The following is a 22695-nucleotide window of genomic DNA, read 5'->3' as shown; positions in this document are numbered from 1 at the left end:
GTATTCACTTTGCTGCCCACTCTGCCGTGATCTCCATTGACTCCTTGGCTCCCTTGTCTCGGTACATTATAATTACAGATAGCGAAGCCTCGGCAGGTTCCCGGCGGCTGATAAAATTCATATTGCCGTCCGCCGCCGGAGATACCCGGACCGATAGCCCGCCGCTGGGGGAGAGCGGTGTGTGGAAATCTTTTGTCTGGTGTAATTCATTTATTTAAGACTGTCACTTTTGTTTAAGAGGAAGTTGAATCCGAGCGCTTGTGCCATGCGTGGCAAAGAGACGGGCTGATCTTGTCACGTCCAATTCATCTCATTTTTACTGCCACCCAAGGCGTATTTGCATTTTTTCTGAGGTGGAAATGTGTGTGTGTGTGTGTGTGTGTGTGTGTGTGTGTGTGTGTGTGTGTGTGTGTGTGTGTGTGTGTGTGTGTGTGTGTGTGTGTGTGTGTGTGTGTGTGTGTGTGTGTCTGTGTGTGTGTGTCTGTGTGTGTGTGGGGGGGGTTCGTTTTAATCATGATTTATCTATTACTCCTGGCTAAATTATTCCCACAAAATGGAATATGTGAAGTCGGGTGGTGAGCCGGGCGTGATTGTAATGAATATTTAGCGGAAGGGAGGATGAAAGAGGGTGCCATTAACAGATTTTGTATCCCCTCCAAATGTGGAAAATGTACATATTAACTTCCATTTTCTCTTTTTCCCATTAATTATCAGCTCAGTAGTGCTTGTCGTTTCACTGGTTCGTACAAGTGATGGAGGGCAAAAGCACTAAAATGGGGCTTCATGAAGAATTGCAAAGTATATTTCAGTGATTACTATAGTGGTAGTTTAGAAGCTGTTATTTTAATTTAATTTTGATTTTTTTTTTTTTTCTGCTGCAAACATAGTTGTATTCGTGTGTATGTGTATCTCAAACAAAGTGTATCAAATCCGAGTTTATTCTCAAAACTTAATTTCCACTTTAAAGTCAAGAGTAATTTATAAACACTCAGGTATTTTATTTTTATTTTTATTTGCGTGGCCCCAAACTCTTCCATGGTACTCAGGTGGAACGACAACCTTGCAAGGAAGTAATACGCAACGTTGGATTTGGACTTATCTATTATCTCCTGAAGTGACTTCTGATGTGGCGTCATAAAGACGACATAAGTCAATTGATTATTTGATTAGTAAAACAACAACTGATCTATCTCCATTTTCTGTTTGACTTATTTTACTATTCAATTAATTTTGTAATTCACAATTAATTGAAACATTCAGTATAAATATTTTTGCACCGCATATGCTGAGGTCAGCTGGCTCAATAACAAAACAACACAGCAAGTGACAGGGCGGAGCTCAACGTTTCCTTTCAGTTCGTTATTAGTTCAGCGGGATCACCGCAGCCACCAGGTCACAGGGACAGGCCCGCAGCCATCAAATCCAGTCTCAGACCAGCCAGTCAGAGCTCATTCGGGTCAGATTTACCTGACAAATCAAATAAGTGGGCAGGGTTTGGATTGGGACAAGGTTTCCGGCATTTAAAAAAAGCCATTGTTTTGTTTTTTTTGCCAACTCATTTACTTGGTTCATAGCCGTTATATTATTTCCAACGTTTGATACAGAATGCGGCGGCGCGACTGGTGTTCAACCAGCCAAAGAGGGCACATGTCACTCCGCTGCTCATGGAGCTCCACTGGTTACCTGTAGCCGCCCGCATCAAGTTCAAGTCTCTTATGCTGGCCTACAGAGTGATTGTTGGGAATGCTCCCACCTACTTAAATGCTCTTGTAAGAGCACATGTTGCCCCCCGGATGCTGCGCTCGTCAAATGAGCGTCGCCTGGCTCTGCCGGCCGTACAGCCACGGCAATCCAGGCTATTCTCATTTGTAGTTCCACGTTGGTGGAACGAGCTGCCAAAAATGACCAGAGCGGGGACCTCCCTCTCTGTCTTTAAGAAGCACTTGAAGACCCAGCTCTTCAGTGAGTACCTCCTGTCCTAACCTACAATTACTTAGCACCACCTTGCAGTATTTATTGTTACACCAATGTTGTTATTACACTAATCTCTGTCGCAATGTAGCTTGAATGTTATTCTCCCTTGTAAGTCGCTTTGGATAAAAGCGTCTGATAAATGACTAAATGTAAATGTAAATGTTTGAAGCGGCATTAAATTCCACCAGTTGTACCATTTGTCGGAGATTGCGGCACCATCTAGCGGCCAAGAGCTGAACTGCAGATGCAGGTTCTTCCAGTCATTCCACTGCATTCGCCCGATTTTTTTTTTTTTTTCTTTTTAAAAATAAATCCTATTTATTGTACTGGTGATAAACATTATAACATTGTCCTATCACGATTCGCAATGTGGTCCGGTCAGGATTTCCGGACAGATAAGAAATAGCCTGTGGTTATTCAGAATCCTCCCCCCTTTGCGCCTTCTGCCGATCCCTGTTTTGGGAAGAACCAGAAGGATCGGGTTAGGGAGGTCGATCAGCCCCCAAAAAACGTCTCCTCCCTCCGTGACCTATCGTCTGGTTTCTCCGCTCGGTCGAATAACAAACGTAAGTGACAGCAAATAACATCGCGTTTTGCTGCGCCTTCTAACGCAACACACGCACTGTAGCCGTTGAGCCGGAGCGGTTTGTTTGGCGCAGAAGGGGACTCGACGCGCAGGTCGGAAAAGGCTGCAATTAGTAAACAAACACCGCGTCCGGGCTGTTCGCTCCAGCCCGAACAAGGGGACATTGACTCTCAGCCCGTCTTTATCTCGACGTCTTTGGTTCCTTTTGTTTTTCTTTGTTTGTTTGTTTATTGTTTTTATTCATGCAGCACATCTGGATCGGCCATGTGTTCCGCACTGAGGAGTCTGGTGGAGGACGATGCCCGCTACCTGCGCTCCTTCCAGCTCTTCCTGCAGCGCTCCTCAGAGCACCGGTGCATGCGGGACTTCATCCGCGGCACCCTGCCCCCCACCCTGCACAGGTGGGGCGGGGTTACCATGTCTTTCAACAAATTCAACATTTTCCCATATATTTTTTTGTCATATATATATATACTGTACATATATATATACATATACATATATCCTGCTTCCATTTCAGCTAATAGCACTCAACAGATGATATTTACATAGGTAATAAGGCGTTGCCAGTTTGCCTGAGGTGATATTTGTGTTCAGGCGCTGACATGCATAATTTAACTGCTAATAATGAATTTATACGGCAGTGACAATGACCTGGGCATTTCTAGTACCTTCAATTCGTGTCAATCATAGTGTTTTATGTTAATACATTAAAATATTAGAAGGTCCCCTCTGTCTGTCTTTCTATCACGAAACACTGTTGTCCAGCGCATGGCAATCCTAAAAGAGGGTTATCTTGAACACCGTACGTCAAACAAAACACATATCTATACTGATACATCTCAATGTCTGTTGGTCCGCTGACGGTGTTTCCGTGTGCCCTCAGCGTCGCAGACGGCAAGGCCATTGTGAATGTCATCGGGGTTGGAAGCGGAGCAGGTAAGGACTACGCCGCTTGTCTGCAAAGTGACGCGTGGAAGGTCGAGATGAGCCACCATAAATAATGCAGTTGCACTTTGGAACCGTTTACGGCTCTGAGGGAGGGTCACATATACAAAGCTTTGCCCCGAGTCGGAGGCTTTTAATCTTTTTATTTGTTTTATTTTTTTCAAGGGTTTGTGCGATCTCCTTTCCCCCCGGGCTAATCTTTTACCAGACAATGTCACTTTGCAGCCATACCGCTGCTCCTTGCCGCGCTTTTATTCTCAGTGGAACTTACTTTAGTGTAATTATTTTTTCAAGCACTGTGCCCCTCTCTCCGCTCCCTGCCAACCAAGTGCTATCAACCTTTTGCGGTGTCAAAAGGGGTATTCTGAAATGATCTGGGTCGTCATGTCTGCATAATAACTACGGAGGAGCTGTACAAGTTTACTAATGGACCATGAATCTACTTAGACGAACCACACACACACACACACACACACACACACACACATGCCCCCCCCCCCCCCCCCACCCTCGTCACTCTCCCTCTAATCAGAAAGTTTCTGCACATGTACGTGCACCTGCTCCACCGTGAGCTCCGCTGGCACTTATCACTTAGGCAGCTTATCAGCTTTAATGCCGCCTGGAAAAGATGTGAGCTGTCCATGCCCAGTCTGTGAAAAATAAAGATGGATAATGAGGACACTGAGTGGAAACTGATGAACCGCTATGGCCGTCAAGGACTGAAGCCAAGCCCGCCGCCAGATGCCAGAAGACAGTCGTCGTTGCACGTTTATAACAGGCATTGTGGTAAAATGTTCTGCGCCTGTGTAAATGCAGGGTTGCACGGAGATGCATGGTTACAATCTCTTCGCAGAGAACCACCAAGGTTCTATAAATATCCTATATACATGTACCAAACAACCTCATACCATCACTGTCAACATTTTAAAACATTTTTATGTGAAATTTAAAAATCAAAGGCCTTCAAAGTGTGACAAAGGATGCAAGTGAAGGCAAATTTAAACTCCAATATGAAGAACACTCCACGTTTCCACAGAATAATTCCACCCCGGAATATAAGTATACAACCTCAAGACATCACCCATAAAGTTTTGGAACATTCTGATGTGATTCAAGATTCAAGAGATTCAAGAGGTTTATTTGTCACATACATATACATACATTCATACATATATGCAGTTTTCACTGCAACGCACCCGGAGATTATGCACAATACTTAGTAATTCAAACATAATAGCTAACTTAATTCCTACCTAGCAACTAACTGAAAGTATCAAAATAAAAGACCTTCAAAGTATGGCACAGTGAATACAGACTGTATAGAAACTAACAAGACACATTTAATATTAAGGTTTAAATGAAAACTCAAAGTTCCACAGAATAATTCCTCTCCGCATTGATGGTACAACATCTCAGAACACCACTGCACAGCATTACTATTACATTTTTTACGAATTAAAGTACACCAGCGGCTGCACCTCCAGACACCAATTTCTCAACCTCCTGAAGTTTGCAGATGACACCACCCCCATCGGACTCATCTCTGATGGGCACGAGTCTGCCTACAGATGAGAGGTGGACCACCTGGCCTACTGCTCCAGCCAGAACAACTCGGAGCTTGACGCTCTCAAAACAGCCGAGATAGTGGTGGACTGTCAGAAGTCAGAATTATGACTGTTAACGGTAAATCCAAATTACATACAATTCAATTTCCCATTATGGTAACAGCTATTCCATTAACAGCAGAAACATCTGCATGTAAATGTTCGGTGACCTTTACTACGTTAATGGTGAATGTATTCCATAGGATTATTACATTATAAAATGCAAAAAAATTTAACGGTAATGGTTTATTACAATAGTAGGAAATTATTATGTTATCCTTCTATCTGTACAGTTGAAATCAAAACTACTGAAACCCTTTCAATGTGTGATCAAAGATTGTTGTGGCACAGATGTTCCAAAATGAGTACAGGCAGAAAGGTTGGCTGACAACATTGTTGGAGACAGCTACCGTGCCTTACATACAGAGTACCAGCGCTCCCCCTCAGGCAGGAGGTACAGGGTCCCACAGCCGAGAAGAAAATCTCAAATAAATGACAAAGCTTGAGTGTTACTTGTGGAAAAACACTTTTTTTTTCTTTGATTTTAAAAATAAAGAAAACAAACTGACTATATGCATGTCATTTTGTATATGCATGTACCTTTCAAAACACTGTCCCCAACTCCGATGAACCAGATTGGCTGCAGAAATGACAACAAATGACATTCATATTTTAGAGGTCTTTTATTTTTTTAATCTCACATCAGAATGTTCCTAAACCTCATGGGTGATGTGTCAGGGTTTGGGTACTAACATTCAGAAATTGAGTTATTCTGTGGAAACGTTGAGTTTTATTTTTATTGGAGTTAAAATGTGGCTTTGTTTGCATTTTCTGACATACACATATACATTCTATACTGTGGAGGCCTTTAATTTTACATTTGACATCAAAATGTTTTTAAAATTTGATAGTGTTGGTTTGAAGTTGTTTTGTACATGTATATAGCATATTTATAGATACTTGGTGGTTTTCTGTGAAGAGTTTGTTACCATGCCTCTCATCCTGCATTTACACAGGAGCGGAACATTTACTGTAATCGCTGTTATAATCACACAACGACAATTAGGGCTGGGCCGGTTATTTTATAATCGGGCGATTGACAGTTATCGACGGTCATCAAAACGTGCAAAAAAAGTCATAATCGCTTAATGTTTTTTAATTTTCTAAAATTTATAATGATCTACCTTTCCCTTAAATATACATTAATAATTTAATGTAAGCTTAAACACAACACGATCCCAATAATAAATACAAATCAATCAATCCATCCCCTTAAAACAAAGCGGACAATACTTCTCCCTGCAACAATGGTGCGGTCTTTGAAGTTTACTGTGCATTGCAAAGCAAGCATAGTTTTTAATCTCCCTTTTGCAGTAAACTATGTAGTAGTAATAATAATAATAACAATAATAATAATAATAATAATAATAATAATAATAATAATAATAATAATAATAATAATAATAATAATAATAATAATAAAAAATATAGCTGCAGGCAGCAATACACAGGGTCCAGTTTAGTCATGTTAGATACAGGTTTGGGAGGTTCCAAGGTTCCAGAATGTGCATGCTGTGATTACAGTACATACTTTCTCCTACCGCGGATTAACTTATTAATAAGTTAGGTTTCCACGAATATGAAGAAACCTTGTGGTATTTCTGTGAGTAATCACCATACGGCTTAAATTTTTCCGACGCCTTGCTGGATCTTGGACGCATCACTTACTCACAAAGTCGAGTAGACTCGACTCCACGTGGTCACAGGTTTTTGTGGACTAATGTTTTTTCAAAGTAATGTGGACCAAAAAGATAAAATATCAATTGAAACAGATCCACTGACATCTACCAGGTAAGAAGGTACATGAATACACGTACCTGCCTAGTTTGTAATGTCTAACCACTACAGAGCCACTGAGTCTACACTGCACACTGGAGACGGTGCCAATGTACGTTCTGAGCCAGAATCTGCACATTTATAGTACACAGTATGATGACGTCATAAAGCCACTTACTGAAAATCTCATCTCGCTCCGTTTGTTTTCGAAAGTCGCCGTGTCGGTGAAGCATGACCACCTGGCTACTTCGGGACAAATTTGGTTGGTTTTTCCACTAATTTCTACACTGTATGTAGATTGATTTGGATGAAACTTAAACAACAAGATGTTTATGACATACCGGTTCAAACGACACCTTGACTGGGTTTGTAACTTCTGTCATTGTTGTGTTCCAGATACTTTTAGCCCTGTTGTAGATATTTGGAGTTCGATGACTTAAACCATGTCTGTGATTTGGGTCAAATTTGGTCGGTTTGTGCTCCTTTTGTGGATCGATTTTCACGAAATTGAACAACGTTGTTTGTGAGATACTGGTTAGAACAAGACTTGACCATGTTCGTAACTTCTGCCGTTCTTTTGTTTCAAATAGTTTTAGCCTGAAAATTTCAGAGAGCCCTGCAGGCTGGACCAATAATAATAATAATGTAGACTATTTTGGAGTCGTGTTCAGTGTGTGTACCTCATGAATATTCATATACTCTATTGCCAAGAAAATATATCCACTACCTGCTGCTCGTCTGGACTTTCTCTTCAACTTTTTCCTACCAGTTAAATAAAGTAATTTATTTGGAATATGTGACTCATTGAAACACTAGTGTTGCTTTGTTATTCTCCTGCCGTGATTATAAAAATTGTCTTATTTTTTTCCCACTAAAACCACAGAGTGGAGCCCGCTTAAATATGGCTTGATAGGCTTATGTGATTGTATTTTATCCAAAATTGACAATTGATATCCGGATTTTGAAAAAAAAAATAAAAAAAAAAGCTAAAACGGGGGTCTGTTGGGTTGGTGACGCTTCCTGTAGATAGCTGTATACAGATGATAGTGCCAATTGATTTAGTTATAGGGGGACGATCAATCGGCAGCAAAAATGTCATGGTCGGCCCAGCCCTAACGACAGTTGTCTTGTCGCAACTGGTTGCAGGCTTGACTTCAGCCATCAAAGGGTGCTTTATTTGCAGTTATTTACTGACTAAATTTATTATTTTTTATTATTTTTATTATTAATATTTCTAAATTAATTAATAACTTTTTACTTTTTAACCTGTGCTGCCCGCATGCTGAGCATACAACACAGAGTATTTGTTTGCCATTGAAACTAGGACAGAGTAAGTCTGCAAGTGGAGTTCAACTTCTCAACCTGCAATGCAACTCTTTGTTAATTCTTAAACCATCAAGAACTGCTGCAATAATTCTGTCCTGTGGACGACCTGTAGAATGACAAGAGCACAGTTTTTGCTTGTACAGAACCACCACCAATCCCCCTCTTTGAAGAACCATTTTTCCATGTTTGGGTCTATAAACAACTAGATTCACCACGGGTGAGACAATTAAACATAGAACCAAACAACAACATGGACATGGTAAAACAAACATCCGACGACATGTATCGAAAAGAGTTAATTAAGTCCAGGAAAACTGGAACAGGAATTGGGCACCTGGCCTCTTCCTGACATAGTTATGGCAGTAAATGAGGAAGAAAAGGAGAGGAACGTAATCACGAGGGTGTTGGGTTGTGTTCAAAGCAGGTGCTGGTGATGTGTGTGTGCCTGTGATCGGACCGCCTGTGTGTGTGTGTGTGTGTGTGTGTGCGTGCGTGCGTGCGTGCGTGTGTGTGTGTGTGTGTGTGTGCGTGCGTGCGTGCGTGTGTGCGTGTGTTTGTGTGTGTGCTTGTGTGCGTGTGTGTGTGTGTGGGAGTGTGTGTGTGTGTGCGTGTGTGTGTGCGTGCGTGTGTGTGTGTGTGTGTGTTTGTGTGTGTGCTTGTGTGCGTGTGTGTGTGTGTGGGAGTGTGTGTGTGTGTGTGTGTGTGTGTTTGTGTGTGTGCTTGTGTGCGTGTGTGTGTGTGTGTGTCGGGACTAGTCCCAATTTGTTCTGGTATATGAGGTCAGTATTATGTCATGGCGCCTCTGACTGAAGAAAAGGTCCCAAAGCCACCCTTGAGTCCCGAGGCCTTACAGAGACCCCACAGCCGCAGGAAAGCTCAGAGCAAAGCAGAGAAGCCAGAAGCCTGCGGAGCAACAACCACGCCCAGAGAGCCGAGGAGACCCCAAACCCCTCAGCCGCACCCAGCCCCATGTGTAGGCATAAGACGCAGCCGCAAAACCCGAGCTGCAATCCCGGAGCCATGTTCCGTGCCAACAGACTGACACCTAGCCCGAACCTCCTGCCCCGCAGGCAAGCCCCCCGTGCAAGGGCAAAGCCCACATCTCCACAGCTGGCCAGACGCCCCATGCTGCCATGAGTCCCGAGCGCCCGTCCACGTAGCCGAGTGTTCTCAACACAGGGCACCTGGATGTCAGCCCCCCCCACCGACGCCAGCAGGCCGCCAGATATGTGGACCCTCCACTTCCCCCGGCACCCGGGGCACCTGCCGCAGAGAAGCCATGCAGCGGGAGCGACAGCCGCCCTCCACACCCAACCCACACCCACAACAGCAAGCGACCTCCTAGGGGCCCCAGAAGCCACCCGGTGGCACTCTCTGCAGCCCTGCCAGGTCTCATCATTCCAGAAACCACCAGGCGCAAGCCGGCAGGACTGGAACCCGGCCAGAAGGTGGCCCACCCGGCCAACCACACCAACAAACCAGCACCCCGCCGTACTGGAAAACCCCAGTGCTCAATCTGTGCTGTTGGCAATTGCGGGGTGTAGGGGTGCGAGTCCTCAAGCAAGTCGAACCTGAATCACTTGCACCCTTCTTGCCCCGCAGACCCAGGTCTGATGGAGTGTTGTTCGAAGTAAGATTTGTGTACGAGTGTATGCTCCCCCCCACAGGACACGCAAGCCCCACCCAGCCCACGGGGTCGGTGACCCCAGCCGCTCACCGACCTCTGTGCCAAGACCTGAATCCGTAACAAGCACCCCTCACCCCAAACCCACAACCACACCTCTAACCAACACACCCCCAGGAGCACCCCCCCCCCCATCCACCCACTTAGACTGGCCAGCTCAACCCAGGGACAACAGCGGGCACCACCACCCGGCCCGACCAGGTGTTAGGGGGGCCATTCGGTTATGGGTAAATCTGACAGATTGGTGGAGATATCAATGGCAAGGTATCTATAGGTTGCCCATTGTGATGGTTAAGGTAACTTTCTGGGTTACAGGATTGCAGTCCCCCCCACTGAGTGGTAAGACCATGGTTTTGGTTCAATTTATTGAAAAGTCTGAGTTAAGTGAGAATTTAGATATAAGATTGAACACCTCTGGTAGGGATGATATTGGGTTCTGTACGTACAACAAGATATCGTCTGCAGGCAAACTGATTTTGTGAACAGAGTTTACTGTTTGAATGCCAGCGATATGACTGTTTTGACGGATGGCCGCCACGAGGGGTTCCATAAAGATGGCAAATAGAAAAGGGGAGAGTGGACATCCTTGTCTTGTGCAGTGTTGTAAAGTGAAACGCTGTGAAGTGTAGCCATTGGTGATGACAGAAGCAGATGGGGGGTTGTAGAGGATCCTGATCCATTGAATGAGTGACTCTCCAAAGCCAAATTTGTTGAGGGTTGAAAAGAGATATGTCCCATGAACTCTGTCAAATGCTTTTTTGGCATTTAAAGAGGCAATAACAGTATTTAAGATGTTCCTTAAGATATTCTGATCAGACTGAATAAATGGTGCATATTGCTGGATGAGTGTCTGACAAAGCCTGGTTGGTCTGGGTCAATTATAAATGGAATTACTTTTTCAATTCTGTGATTCAGTATTTTACTAATAATCTTTAAATTGCAATTAATAAGGCGTATGTGTCTATAACTGTAGCTGAGGTTTGGGGTCCTTATTGGGTTTTAGCTAAAACAAAATGATAGTGGTATTCATGTGCGGAGGCATGGTGGAGGTTGACTTAATCTCTCTAACCATTCTGCTGAATAATTGGGATATAAGTGGCCAGAAATGTTTATAGAATTCCACAGCCATCTGATCCGGGGAATTTATTTAGAGTTCTTCTCAAGTGGTTGATCTAATGTGGGAGCCTGCTCTATCGAAAGTTTAGGAAGGTCAATATCATCAAGGAATGAGTGAATGTTTAATATATTAGATTCATTATCTGAGTGTTATAGATTATTATAAAATTCTCTAAATAGGTTATTGATGTGTATGTATGTTATCCTACCCTGTGGATGTTTGATGCCTGTAATAAGTGTTTTTTCTCTATCGTGTTTTAATTGATTGGCAAGAAATGTACCTGTTTTGTCATTGAATTCAAAATAATTCACTATTGTTCGTTGCATGAGGAATTGTGTCTTTTGATGGATGATATTAACAAGTTGAGATGTTATTGTCTGGATTTCATTTCGGATTTGCTCGTTGGTTGAGTGGGCTTGTTGGGAGTGCAAGTCTTTTAATTGTTGTTCTAGTTTATTTTGGCATTCTTGTTCTTTCTTTTTCTTGTGGAGAATGAAATAACACTACTTCTCTAAACTTCCTTTGTCGTTTCCAAGAGTAAGGATGGTGATATTTCTGGAGAGTCATTCAATTCAATGAAGGAAGTCCATTCACTGGAAAATAAATAGTTAAATTCTTTATCTGTTAAAAGTGAGGTGTTAAACCATCATCTGCCGGGAGGGTTCGGGTTGATTTCGTTTATAAGGTTGAAACTAATCGGACCATGACCGGAGATTACAATTGGGTGCATTTCACGGTTTAGTGATTGTTGACATTACAAGAGTAAATTGTCAAAAAAAAATTATCCTAGATAAGCTTTTGTGGGGTGGTGAATAATATGTGTATTCTCTATTATGTGGATTATTTGATCGCCAACAGTCGGCGATTGTTGAATGTAAAGGATAAAAACTCAGACTTATCTATGGGAAAACATGGGTAGTATAGGGGTAGTATAGCCATTGCCTTGGATGTACTGTGCTGCTGCATGGGAAACTACAAATCCACATCCATCACCCCCTAACTAACCTTAATGATACCTATTAAGTTTATTGGTTGGAATGTGAGAGGTTTGGGCCAGCTAAACGTAGCAAAATACTAAGTCACCTCACCAGGACGAACCCCAGCTTCTGTCTACTGCAAGAAACCGAACCTCACTGCATCCGAGCACCTCAAATTCAAAGCTAAATGGGTTAATCAGATGTTTTCTGCATCGTACAACTCAAAAAAAAAAGGTGTTTCGATATTGATTGACAAAAATATCCCATATCAGAATGAAACCACAATATGTGATGAATAAAGCTCTTGAATATTGAATATCAGACACAGAAGGGCGTTACATAATGATTCATGGAATTTTATGAATCATCAAATCAACCATGGCAAAGATTTATGGCCCCAATTCTTTCACAATATATTTTCAAAAATCTTAGGATTCTGACACAATTATTATACTGGGAGTGGCCTTCAACATAGTAATTGATACAGTTTAGACCAACAACAGATAATTACAAGCCCTGAGGTTCGTCCGACACTATAAAATAAGTTATGAGTGATCTTGCTCGGATGCAGTGAGGTTCGGTTTCTTGCAGTAGACAGAAGCTGGGGTTCGTCCTGGTGAGGTGACTTAGTATTTTGCTACGTTTAGCTGGCCCAAACCTCTCACATTCCAACCAATAAACTTAATAGGTATCATTAAGGTTAGTTAGGGGGTGATGGATGTGGATTTGTAGTTTCCCATGCAGCAGCACAGTACATCCAAGGCAATGGCTATACTACCCCTATACTACCCATGTTTTCCCATAGATAAGTCTGAGTTTTTATCCTTTACATTCCTTTTGACTGTCCTACTATTGCAGGATGTTTGTAGGGATACATATATACACAAACTAATGACAAAAGACAAAGATAAACATAGAACAGCAATCCTGACATTGATAGGGTGCTAATTTCTACATCTCGCATATCAGAATTATCAGAATTACCAGGGTGTGGTGGAGGAGTCTCAGAATAACAGGCCATCTATATATAGTTTATCAACAACCAGTGATACCTGTTATCCTTCTGCTGGTTCTCCTTCAGGATGGGGTACAGCACCTTCCGTCAGTTGTTGATCTCCTGGGGGAATTGATTGTTCATACGAAGGGTGGTTCCTTTCAGCTCCCATCCTTTGATTTTAACCAACTCTTGTGATTGAAGTATTCAAACTTAGCAAGGATAGAGCAGGGACGGTTCCCCACGCGCTCTCCCAGTCGGTGAACTCGGTGGAAGGCAATCTGCATCACGGTGTCAGTGGGGAGTTTCAGGGCGGTGTGGAGGAAGTCTTTCACCATGATTTTTGGGGACTCGGTGTTGTTCTCTGGGATCCCGGAAAAGATGAGGTTGCCCCGCATACTTCTGGATTTTATATCTAGGATAGTCTCTTTCATTCTTTCTTTTATTTTTTTCCAACGTTACAACCTTTACAACCATCTCTGTTGTGAGACGCTTCACAGAGATTTTTTGATCCGCGTCTTTTTGGAACTTGCCGACTGTGTGGTGCAGGAAATCAAGGGTGGCTTTCATCTTGGAAATGTCTCTGACGAGTGGACCAAGATGTCCAGCTTCTTGTTAATCTCATCTAAAACACTAACCTCTACAGCGCTGGGAATTAGATTATCTGTATCAGTAGCTGAGTCTGCCTTCTTCCTCTTGGCCGGGTTGTTACGGCCCTGGTCCTCTTCACGTACGTTCACCATCACGTTTTCGTTATAAAAATAATCTATATAATCCTCGAGGTCCTCCACTTTGGATTCATGTGGTGTTTTTTTTTTTATACATATATATATTCCAATTTTCTTTGTTATTTAACTGGGTTGGAGCAGATTGTCCATGTTTTAGTTTGTGCAGCTGGGCGCCACCATGTTGGACCTATACTCACTTCGTTACTTGCGAGATCGCAGCATACTCCGTAAGATCTCTCTCCCTCCCTGCAGGATCTGCACGTAAATTTGTTGTTTTTTCTACTAAAATGAAGAGCAATGGTGGCATTTCCTAAGTTAATTCTGCAGCAAAAATCTGACTGTGTATGTGTGTGTGTGTGTGTGTTTGTGTGTGTGTGTGTGTGTTTAATTGGTGAAAGCTGTGGCTTTTAGAAAAAACAGTACCCATTTTCTTATAATGCTTCTCTGCTTCTTCCAATAGGCGAGATCGACCTGGAGATGTTCTCCCAGCTCCGCCTCAGGCGTTCAGACATATTTGTCGACAACGAGGTGGTGGATCCCAGCAGTCAGCAGTTACACAACTACAAAGGTAGAAGGTTATATTTGGAATATTTTTATGTTTTGCGGATATTTTGTACATAAAAACTTTATTGCTTGTGAGTACCATGTTCCGGGAAAGTCTGGCCTATAGGATTCTTGACATATATGGAGTATGGAATAATAATACTGAACTAACAGTTATTTTTGAGGGTTCTGTGTGAATCCCGCTTTTCTCTGTGAGTTTGGATAAAATCATCTGTGAGTTGATAATATTCATGATTCATTCTTTGAGGAATGATCATGAACCACTGATCCAAGTCCAAATTGATGACCTAAAACTGAAAGAATATCAGGCTTGGGCAGATTTACGATTAAATCGTCTATCGGCGGTAAACTCTGTCTGTCACGATTGACATTGATGACGGACTTTTTTTTTATCCGCCAAGAAAAAATCCACCATTGAAACAGTGTAAGTGTAGTTTATCATGTTCTGAAACTGGAGTGGAGAAAGAGAGAGACGAGAGGGAGCGAGGGGGCGGAGGCTGTGTTCCTGAGGTGTTCCTCATATCTTGCCCAGACAATACCCAATAACACAAAAAAGTGCACCTGCAACCCACACACATTGTGGTCCAAGTTTGATCCACATCGGACTATATTTGCAGAATTCAGCAATGTTTTCAGGTGACAAAGGTCACCTGAAAACATTGCAGAATACTGATGGATCACAGAAAATAGTCATTGCATCACTGCGTCATTGTGCGACACGTTTAAGAGAGTGGCCGACAAAGGCCCAATCCCAATTCTCCCGCTTGGCCATGCCCCTCTATTTTGCACACACCCGTGTTGGGAAGGGTGTCCCATTTCCTTTGGGGATCTAGGGGTAGTGGTCATCTAGCCCTCCTAAAGGCCGTCAAAACAGAGCGTTTTCAGATGCAAACTCCAAACAGAGTGGAACAAGAAAATTCCCAGAATTATTTGCAAACTAAGGCAATGTAACACAGAACATGGCTACTGGTGCAGAGAAAGAAGCCCATATCTTTGCAAATAATCATAATTTTTTTTCAAATCCATTGGAATATCTTAGTGTAATGTAGATGCAAAGGAATATGTATTTGGATCGTGATAACACACATTTCAGAAAAATTAATATTAACAATGTCAACAGAACTTCTTGTAAACAACGCTTTGTGAGTGACAGCACAGTTATTTCCATCCCCCGTGTATGAAGTATGAAGCACACCCGGCACCAGCATTGAGGATACCTCTCATCGCTGGTGTGTTACGTAGGTGCCATTGTCGGCTACTGATGTTGAGCAAGTGGTATAGATTTCAACCCCTACCCCTTGTGGCTCCGTTCTGAAGGGCCACTGCCCAGTTGAGGGCACTCCAAAACTAGGGGTAGGGCCAAGGGAAGGGAATTGGGATTGGCCCAAAGTCTCCCCGCGCCGGATATATCCATTCATTCCATTCAGATAAGGATGGACCTGTCACTAGCCTGTCAAGGACCAGCCGGCCATTCTAGGCAGCTGCATCCGAAGGAAAGTGAAATGTGATTGACGTCTCAAAGGAGGAGCTCTAATCAAATCGGTGTCGGTCCCAATCTGGAAGGTCCCGGATCATGTTCTGGCAGGATCCTGCACAAATTAAGCCCTGCTTATATGTCATCTTAAATTGTAGTTCATTATAAAATGAACCTTAAAGGGGTTACTAAAACACAAACTGTGAAATAAGACAACCCCCGTTGGTTTTTTGTGAGGTATGTATTTTAAAAAACGTGTCCTTAAACAAGCCATTCAGCTGTGCAGCCCTGATCAAAGTCACACAAGACTTCAGTAGAATAAGAACCACCCTCCATCAAGGCTGGAGCACCACCGGAGTGACCAGACCCACTAGCATGAAAGCTAAGACCTAATCATGGGCTCTGTCAAGTGCTGTGTTTGCTGCAGAAACAAGCCCTAACCCTAACCACAAATCTTTTAAAAGAAAGAGGAATTAATACCAACTGTCCTTGACAAAATTGCAGACAAGGGAAATGTAAGTACAAAAATGATTCCGCTGTGTGCATCAAAAGTCAGAGGCAACTTTTATATAAGGCCTTGTAGATCTAATATGAGTGAAGATTCAGAAACGTATTTCTCGCATTTAATTTGTTCAGAAACATACGGACTAAATACAACGGAACCTGGAAGTAAAGCTCAAACCCCATTGGCTCACATAACTAGGGACCTGGCTGCTCATTTACATTTAAAGCTACGCTTATAGAAACAGCCCTTTTTGGAACAGGATGGTATAGAGCTATTTTACAATGGTTTTAATGCATATTCTCAGTGGTATTTTCAGCAAAAAACTTGATAAACGTATTTTTGGGACCTCAGAGACCTATATTTACTTGTGTAAAAAGGAGCATAATAAGTCCCCTTTAATAAATTCTTGCATTTTGCAAATAGGACTTGTACATCGTTTCGTGACACACGTCACGCCGACTAACCTGGACCCTGTGCATTGCTACCTGCAGCTATATTCACCTAATTGTATTGCTTGGTTTCTTTGCTTTGTTTTGATTGTAACTATTAGTTTGCCTTCTATAAATATAAAGCACATTGAGTTGCATGTCCTGTATGAAAGGTGCTTGTATAGCACCTTTCATACAGGTTATTATTAGATATAGGGAATGAACTTCTATTGCACTGATTGTAAAGTTCCCATTCTCTATTGAATTACAACCACTGATCAGCAGGATTAAAGCAGAAACATAACATCAACATCAGCATTTATAGAAGGTTGTGATTCAATCCATTGTCTCTGAGAAATTCATCATAAATTTAAGGCGTCTTATGCCAAGTTCAGACTACGTGATTCTGGTCTCATTTTTTGCCGTTAGGCTTATGGAGATTGCGGAGCAGAGCCCCAGATCTGAGGGAAATTATAGCGTGCTCCCGTGAGTGGCAAGAGCGTGGTGTGAACTGCTGAAAACACAAGCCAACCGCCAATGATAGCAGACAAAGAGTGAGGCGGAGGGGAGGAGTCTAGACGGGGCGACGGAGAGATGGCAGTGCACGGAGCAGCATGCAGAAACACACAGCATACCTATTTTACTTTTCTTCTCTAGGTTTTAAATATATTTCTTATTAAAATTCTGCTTTTATTCCTTTTTGACAGTGCTCATGGTGGTATTGTGTCATTTCCTGTGTCACTTCTTGCGCATGCTTTTGTGAAAAACGTAGTTTGGAGAAAGACCTGGTAACGTGTGACCCCCTGTCGCCGATCATTCATGTCGTGTGAAACCACAACAACTTCCAAGATTTCCCATCACAAGACAGAAAGTCGAAGTCTGTGTAGTGTGTGAACAGTACAGCGATCTGACGACTTTGACTCTAGTGTGCCCATGGCATTACCTGTGCCATTTGTGTGTCCACTGTCATAGTTTTGGTGTCCAGGCAACCAGATTTAGATTACATCAAGTTTAGCTGGAACGAGATGACCGCCAGCGAGTTTGAGCAGCACTGGAAGGCGAATAAAATGACCAAGAAGGCCGACTTCATCCACATGATACAGGTTGGCTTGTGGATTTTGTAGACCTGTATCTATAGACATTCTCTGTATAACGACATAATGTCCCGAGCTCATCAACTGTGGTTCAATCCACAGATGCTGTACTACGTCAAGGATCCAGGAGCCACCGTCAGCTTTTTCCGCAGCCTCCTCCATGAGAACGGGAAGCTTCTTATCATCCTTGTCTCTGGTACTGTACGGTATTTACCTCCAGTCTTTTCTCATGGTCTTATTTCATTAAAGGTCCCATATTATACTCCTTTTCAACAAGTTAATATAGACCTCTGAGGACCCCGAAAAATGTTTTTAAATTGTTTTTGCTTTTGCTGCGCCCATGCATGTTTGTGGTTTGGGGCAGGGGGCTCTCTAGATCACCCCGTTATGCACAGGGTTTTTTTGTTTAATTCAATTAAGAAATAGATGAAAATAATATATAATCTACGATAAAAACACCCTTTGTTTTTATTTGTTGTCTTTGGCGACACTGGAACCCGAACGTGCAGTAGAGCGGAGATCCCTGTGATCGCCAACCTTTTATTTATACATTTTTTTAGAAAGGTAGTGCTAGGGTTAGTGCTAAACAGCAAAAAAAAAAACACACTGCAAAATTATTTTTTAAAGTTTTGTCACGGACAGTTATTAGGGGTATTAGGGGTGTCATGATTCTCCAAATCCACGATTTAATTAGACTTTGGATTTCAAGGTCACAATTCGATTCGATTTTTGATTTTAAACACATTTATTTCAGCACTGACGGCTATACCATTGTTCGACTATCAAGTCTTGATTTGTAATGAAAACACACTTGTTTCTCAATAAGTCACTTTTATTTGAATATTAAAAATTATAAATAACAAAAATATGGGCATATTTAAACAACACACCTAAACAGTTAAGTGTCCTGCCCTGCCAGGGTGTTGTCTCTCTTTGGCTCCCTCTGTCTGTGTCTGGTGTCACGTCCCATCCCTGTCACTGCACACCTGTCCCCAGTCAGTAATCTTACCACCTATCTTCACCTTCCTAGTCACTCCTTTTCTATTTAACCTCCGTCGCGTCCGATCGTCGCATGTGTCCCTGCGTGTGTTTCTTAAACGCTCGTTTCTGTATTAAAGCCTGATTCCTGGGCCCCGGTTCCCTGCCTGTTCCTGATCCCCCATCTGTTTCCTGTTCTTGATTCCCTGTCTGTCTGCACTTTAGACCCTGTATCTACTCCCAAAACCGCGCGTCCTGCGTTTCGGTTCACCTGACCGTATTCCAAACATTAAGAGCATTAGCAAAACTAGACTTTAGAATAATAAACAATACGTTACCTATTACACTACTTTTAAGTTACTCACCAAAATAAGCACAGAAAAAGAGATGCTATCTTTGGCAGAGGGGCTGGTAGTCAATGGCAAATGACCACCTGCAGCTCCAATAAGTGCGATCTTTTCTCCAAACAAAGTAGATAAATACTCTAGATGTATTTGTGGTGTGGGAATGGTGTGGTTTGAGGAGCCACACCTGTCCTGCGTCTAGGTCATTGGGGGCCCAGGACCAGAGTGGCTGCATACCTGTTGTTCGTTGGCTGGTCTCACGAGCAGCAGGTAAAAACCCCCATCCCCACACACACTCAGGAGAGGAGCCCTTGTCATGACACATGTCCAGCTGCTCCTGGGCTTATTCCATCTAGCCCACTCTCTACAATAAACTGTCTGAAACCCTGTCGTCTGTGCCGGAGGTCCCTTAAAATGCTGCTTCTGATTTCAAAGTTCGAAATCAAACCCTCATTTCAATCGACTTTCACTTTCGAATCGGAATCGTGACACCCCTAGTTGGTATTAACTCCTCTTTCTTTAAAAGCATTTGTGCTGGTCTGCGGTGTTGATTCTACGAGGTCTGATGGGTAGTCGATGAAGTTCATCAACACAAGAAGGCAGGACAAACGCTGGTCGCACGCAGTCCCCTGTGCATCTTGCATACACAGGCCGCAGACTGGCTCTGCTCCTACTCCCTTCCCTTCAAGATCACATATGTGTTAAAATAAACATGTTAAATTAAACATGTTAAAATTAGTGCTGTTTGTGGTTTATAGTACGGCCCACTATGTTGCTGTGACATGCCAGGCCCCTAGCCCCTAGTTCTGCCCCCGCCAACAAGGTTTTAGTTTGCCACACAAAGATTTTGTGTAGTCCCGTGGCCAATCTGTCCACGTAGAGCCGTCACAATTATTACATTATTACATTATTACAGCCCCCGGTCGCAATTTGAGCTAATCGTGATCATTTTGTAAAATCGTTACATTCTGCAGTCATTTCTTTCCATCCAGATTTTGTCTGGAATTTTGAACTAATGTGAAAAACATAGAGACGTTTGTAGAGAAACATCACCATAAATAGAATGTTTTCATCAGTCGGGTTCAGGCAAATACATTTTTGTCATCCAATATTCATGGCTTTTCACCCTCAGGTGGATGTGTATTATCGCGCTATAATAATGGCATAAAATGAACATAAAGGACAATTAATGATAATTGCTAACTCTTTTTACGACAATTAATCGCCAACTGAAATTTCACGATGACAGCCCTACCTGCGCATAGTATAATAGATTTGCAGTGATGGATGTTATTACATGAGTTAAGATTAAACAAGATATAATTTTTGACAGTATGTAGAAAAGGCTGTTTGATTTTTAATGTGTGTGTGTGTGTGTGTGTGTGTGTGTGTGTGTGTGTGTGTGTGTGTGTGTGTGTGTGTGTGTGTGTGTGTGTGTGTGTGTGTGTGTGTGTGTGTTGCCCCCCTGCAGGTGAGAGTGGGTGGGGGAAGCTCTGGCGCACCTACCGCACCCAGCTGTGCAACGCCGAGATCAGTCAGTGCTTGACGACGGGCGACATCAAAAGCTTCCTGGATTCAGCCGGCATCGCCTACCAGAGCCACGAGCTGCCGTCCCAGATGGACATCACCGAGTGCTTCACGCCGGGAGACGAGCAGGGTGAGCTCCTGCTCGACTTCCTCACCGAGGTGCTGGATTTCGGCAGGACGGCACCGCCCGAACTGAAAGCCGGCGTCCTGGAGCTCCTGCGCCACCCGGACTGCAGCACCGAAGTGGATGGCAGAGTGATCTTCAACAACAACCTGGGAGCGCTGATCATCGACCCCCCTGCCTAAGGGGCCGCCAATTACAGTACCTCTGTGATTCGCTATTTCTAAAAATCACCGCAAAATGCATTTTCATCTGGGAATATTGATTGAGGAATAATTAATGCCTAATCGTTTGCCTTTAATAACTCCTGTTATCTGTAGGGAAACTTGTATGATTTTAACTTGGTTTTAACTAAGTTAAGGTACTCTTATCAGTAATCAATAATAGTAGTTTGTAACAGTCCCTTATGGCTAAATATTCTGCACATTATAATACCACAGTAGCATTTGAATGTTATGAATCTAATGAACAGGACATGACGGTTCTAGCAGTTCCAGCTGTTGTATATTTGAATATTTCTATATTGTGTTCTTGTAACCATATTGATGATACCAATCGTGTTTATAAAGCCCTTTTACCACATGGAATAAATTAATAAATGGAAAAAATATCCGGCAAAGTCAGTAGTTAGTCATTCCCACATACGTTAACCTCCTTTACGGAGAGGTGTGTCTGATATCATGCTATTACTAGGCAACAGATTTAAAAAATTGTGTTTTAGACCAGCGCTTCGCTCCCCGTCTCCCCGTCCCATGCACTCTTCCCTCAGCTGACTGAGAGGGGACAGAGCCCACTCCCCTGGACGCAATAACCCGATCCAATGTTATTAAGTCAGTGTGATCATTTTCAACCCGTCCTACACCCTGCTTCTGGGGAAGGAACGTTCTCCACCCGTTCTGCCTCTCCCTGTCTGCTCGGCTCCCTACGGCTCCCCGCTGCAGTGCAGCTGACGGGCAAGCGAAGCGCTTGTGCCTGATGTTCCTGCACCCCTAACTGTAAAAGACATGTCTAGGGTGTGAGTGGCATTTTTTAAGAAGAAAAATAATAACATTTTAGAATATAAAGACCTGTCTCCGTAGAAACTGGATGAGCTTCAGTTTCTCGTCTTTGCAGCTGAGCACCACGGTTCAGCTCGGACTCTATTTGTATGAAATAAATATTTTGTAAAAACCCACTATTTCTGCTTCATTTGTATTCAGCTCTACCCCTACTTTACGGCAATGTTACTGCTTCCATTCACTCACACTTCCATTCACAGCTGTACCGGCATTTCCCAGAATGATACTTGGTCGAGTGTGGGGAAATTTACGGGACAACTTTTACGGAACATTGTCCCGTTGAAAAAAAAACGTGTGATATTGCCCCTGATTTTGTTGTACGAATCGTAACCTAATACAAATTTTCCAGAATTGCTTGTTCAAGACTTCTATGCCAGGGAAATGTAAATTGAATGGTTGGAAATAGACACTTATAATAGTAGATGACAATGAGATTGATAATATGTATATACTTTATATATACGTATATACTGTATATTCATATAAATAATAGACAATGCGATTAAGATTATATTTGAATTTAAAAAGATCACATTGAAAAGTCCTTGAAAATGGAAAAAATAGTCCTTTGAATTTTATTGTGTAATGTCAGAATCAACCCTGCCGTGTGCTGAGGGAATAGGAGGGAACGCAGTGTGTTGAACAAATCTCACAGCAGCTGAAATATAGATTTTTTGGTTTTGTCTATGTGGTTTACGAAAGAGGCAATCATCATCATCATCATCATCATCATCATCATCATCATCTGCCTGGAGGGGCGTGACACGGGTTGGGAAGGCAGTCGATTACATTTCCTTTGTTGCTCGAATAAAACGTCAAGTGAAATGG

At 42.7% G+C, this 22695-nt stretch overlaps 1 protein-coding gene across 1 annotated transcript; it reads left to right on the top strand.

Moving 5' to 3' along the window:
- Positions 1-2479: 2479 nt before the first annotated feature.
- On the top strand, positions 2480-21657 carry hnmt (histamine N-methyltransferase). The gene is made up of 7 exons (XM_080018752.1): positions 2480-2540; positions 2809-2961; positions 3447-3499; positions 14235-14342; positions 17718-17848; positions 17942-18035; positions 20633-21657. Exons 2-7 carry the CDS (start codon positions 2825-2827, stop codon positions 20992-20994), a joined length of 885 nt encoding a protein of 294 aa, XP_079874878.1. The 5' UTR covers positions 2480-2540; positions 2809-2824; the 3' UTR covers positions 20995-21657.
- The last annotated feature ends 1038 nt before the right edge of the window (positions 21658-22695 follow it).

Source organism: Zeus faber, assembly GCF_960531495.2.
Source record: "Zeus faber genome assembly, chromosome: 18".
In the NCBI taxonomy this organism is placed as follows: domain Eukaryota; kingdom Metazoa; phylum Chordata; class Actinopteri; order Zeiformes; family Zeidae; genus Zeus; species Zeus faber.
This window is presented reverse-complemented; position numbering and strand designations above follow the sequence as displayed.

What these genes read in the sequence shown, in the direction of transcription:
- hnmt (XM_080018752.1), top strand. Translation starts at nt 2,825, where the DNA reads ATGTGTTCCGCACTGAGGAGTCTGGTGGAGGACGATGCCCGCTACCTG. An exon ending in GCAGTTACACAACTACAAAG is followed by an intron (nt 14,343 to 17,717) that starts GTAGAAGGTTAT and finishes CCACTGTCATAG; the next exon opens with TTTTGGTGTCCAGGCAACCA. An exon ending in ACTTCATCCACATGATACAG is followed by an intron (nt 17,849 to 17,941) that starts GTTGGCTTGTGG and finishes TTCAATCCACAG; the next exon opens with ATGCTGTACTACGTCAAGGA.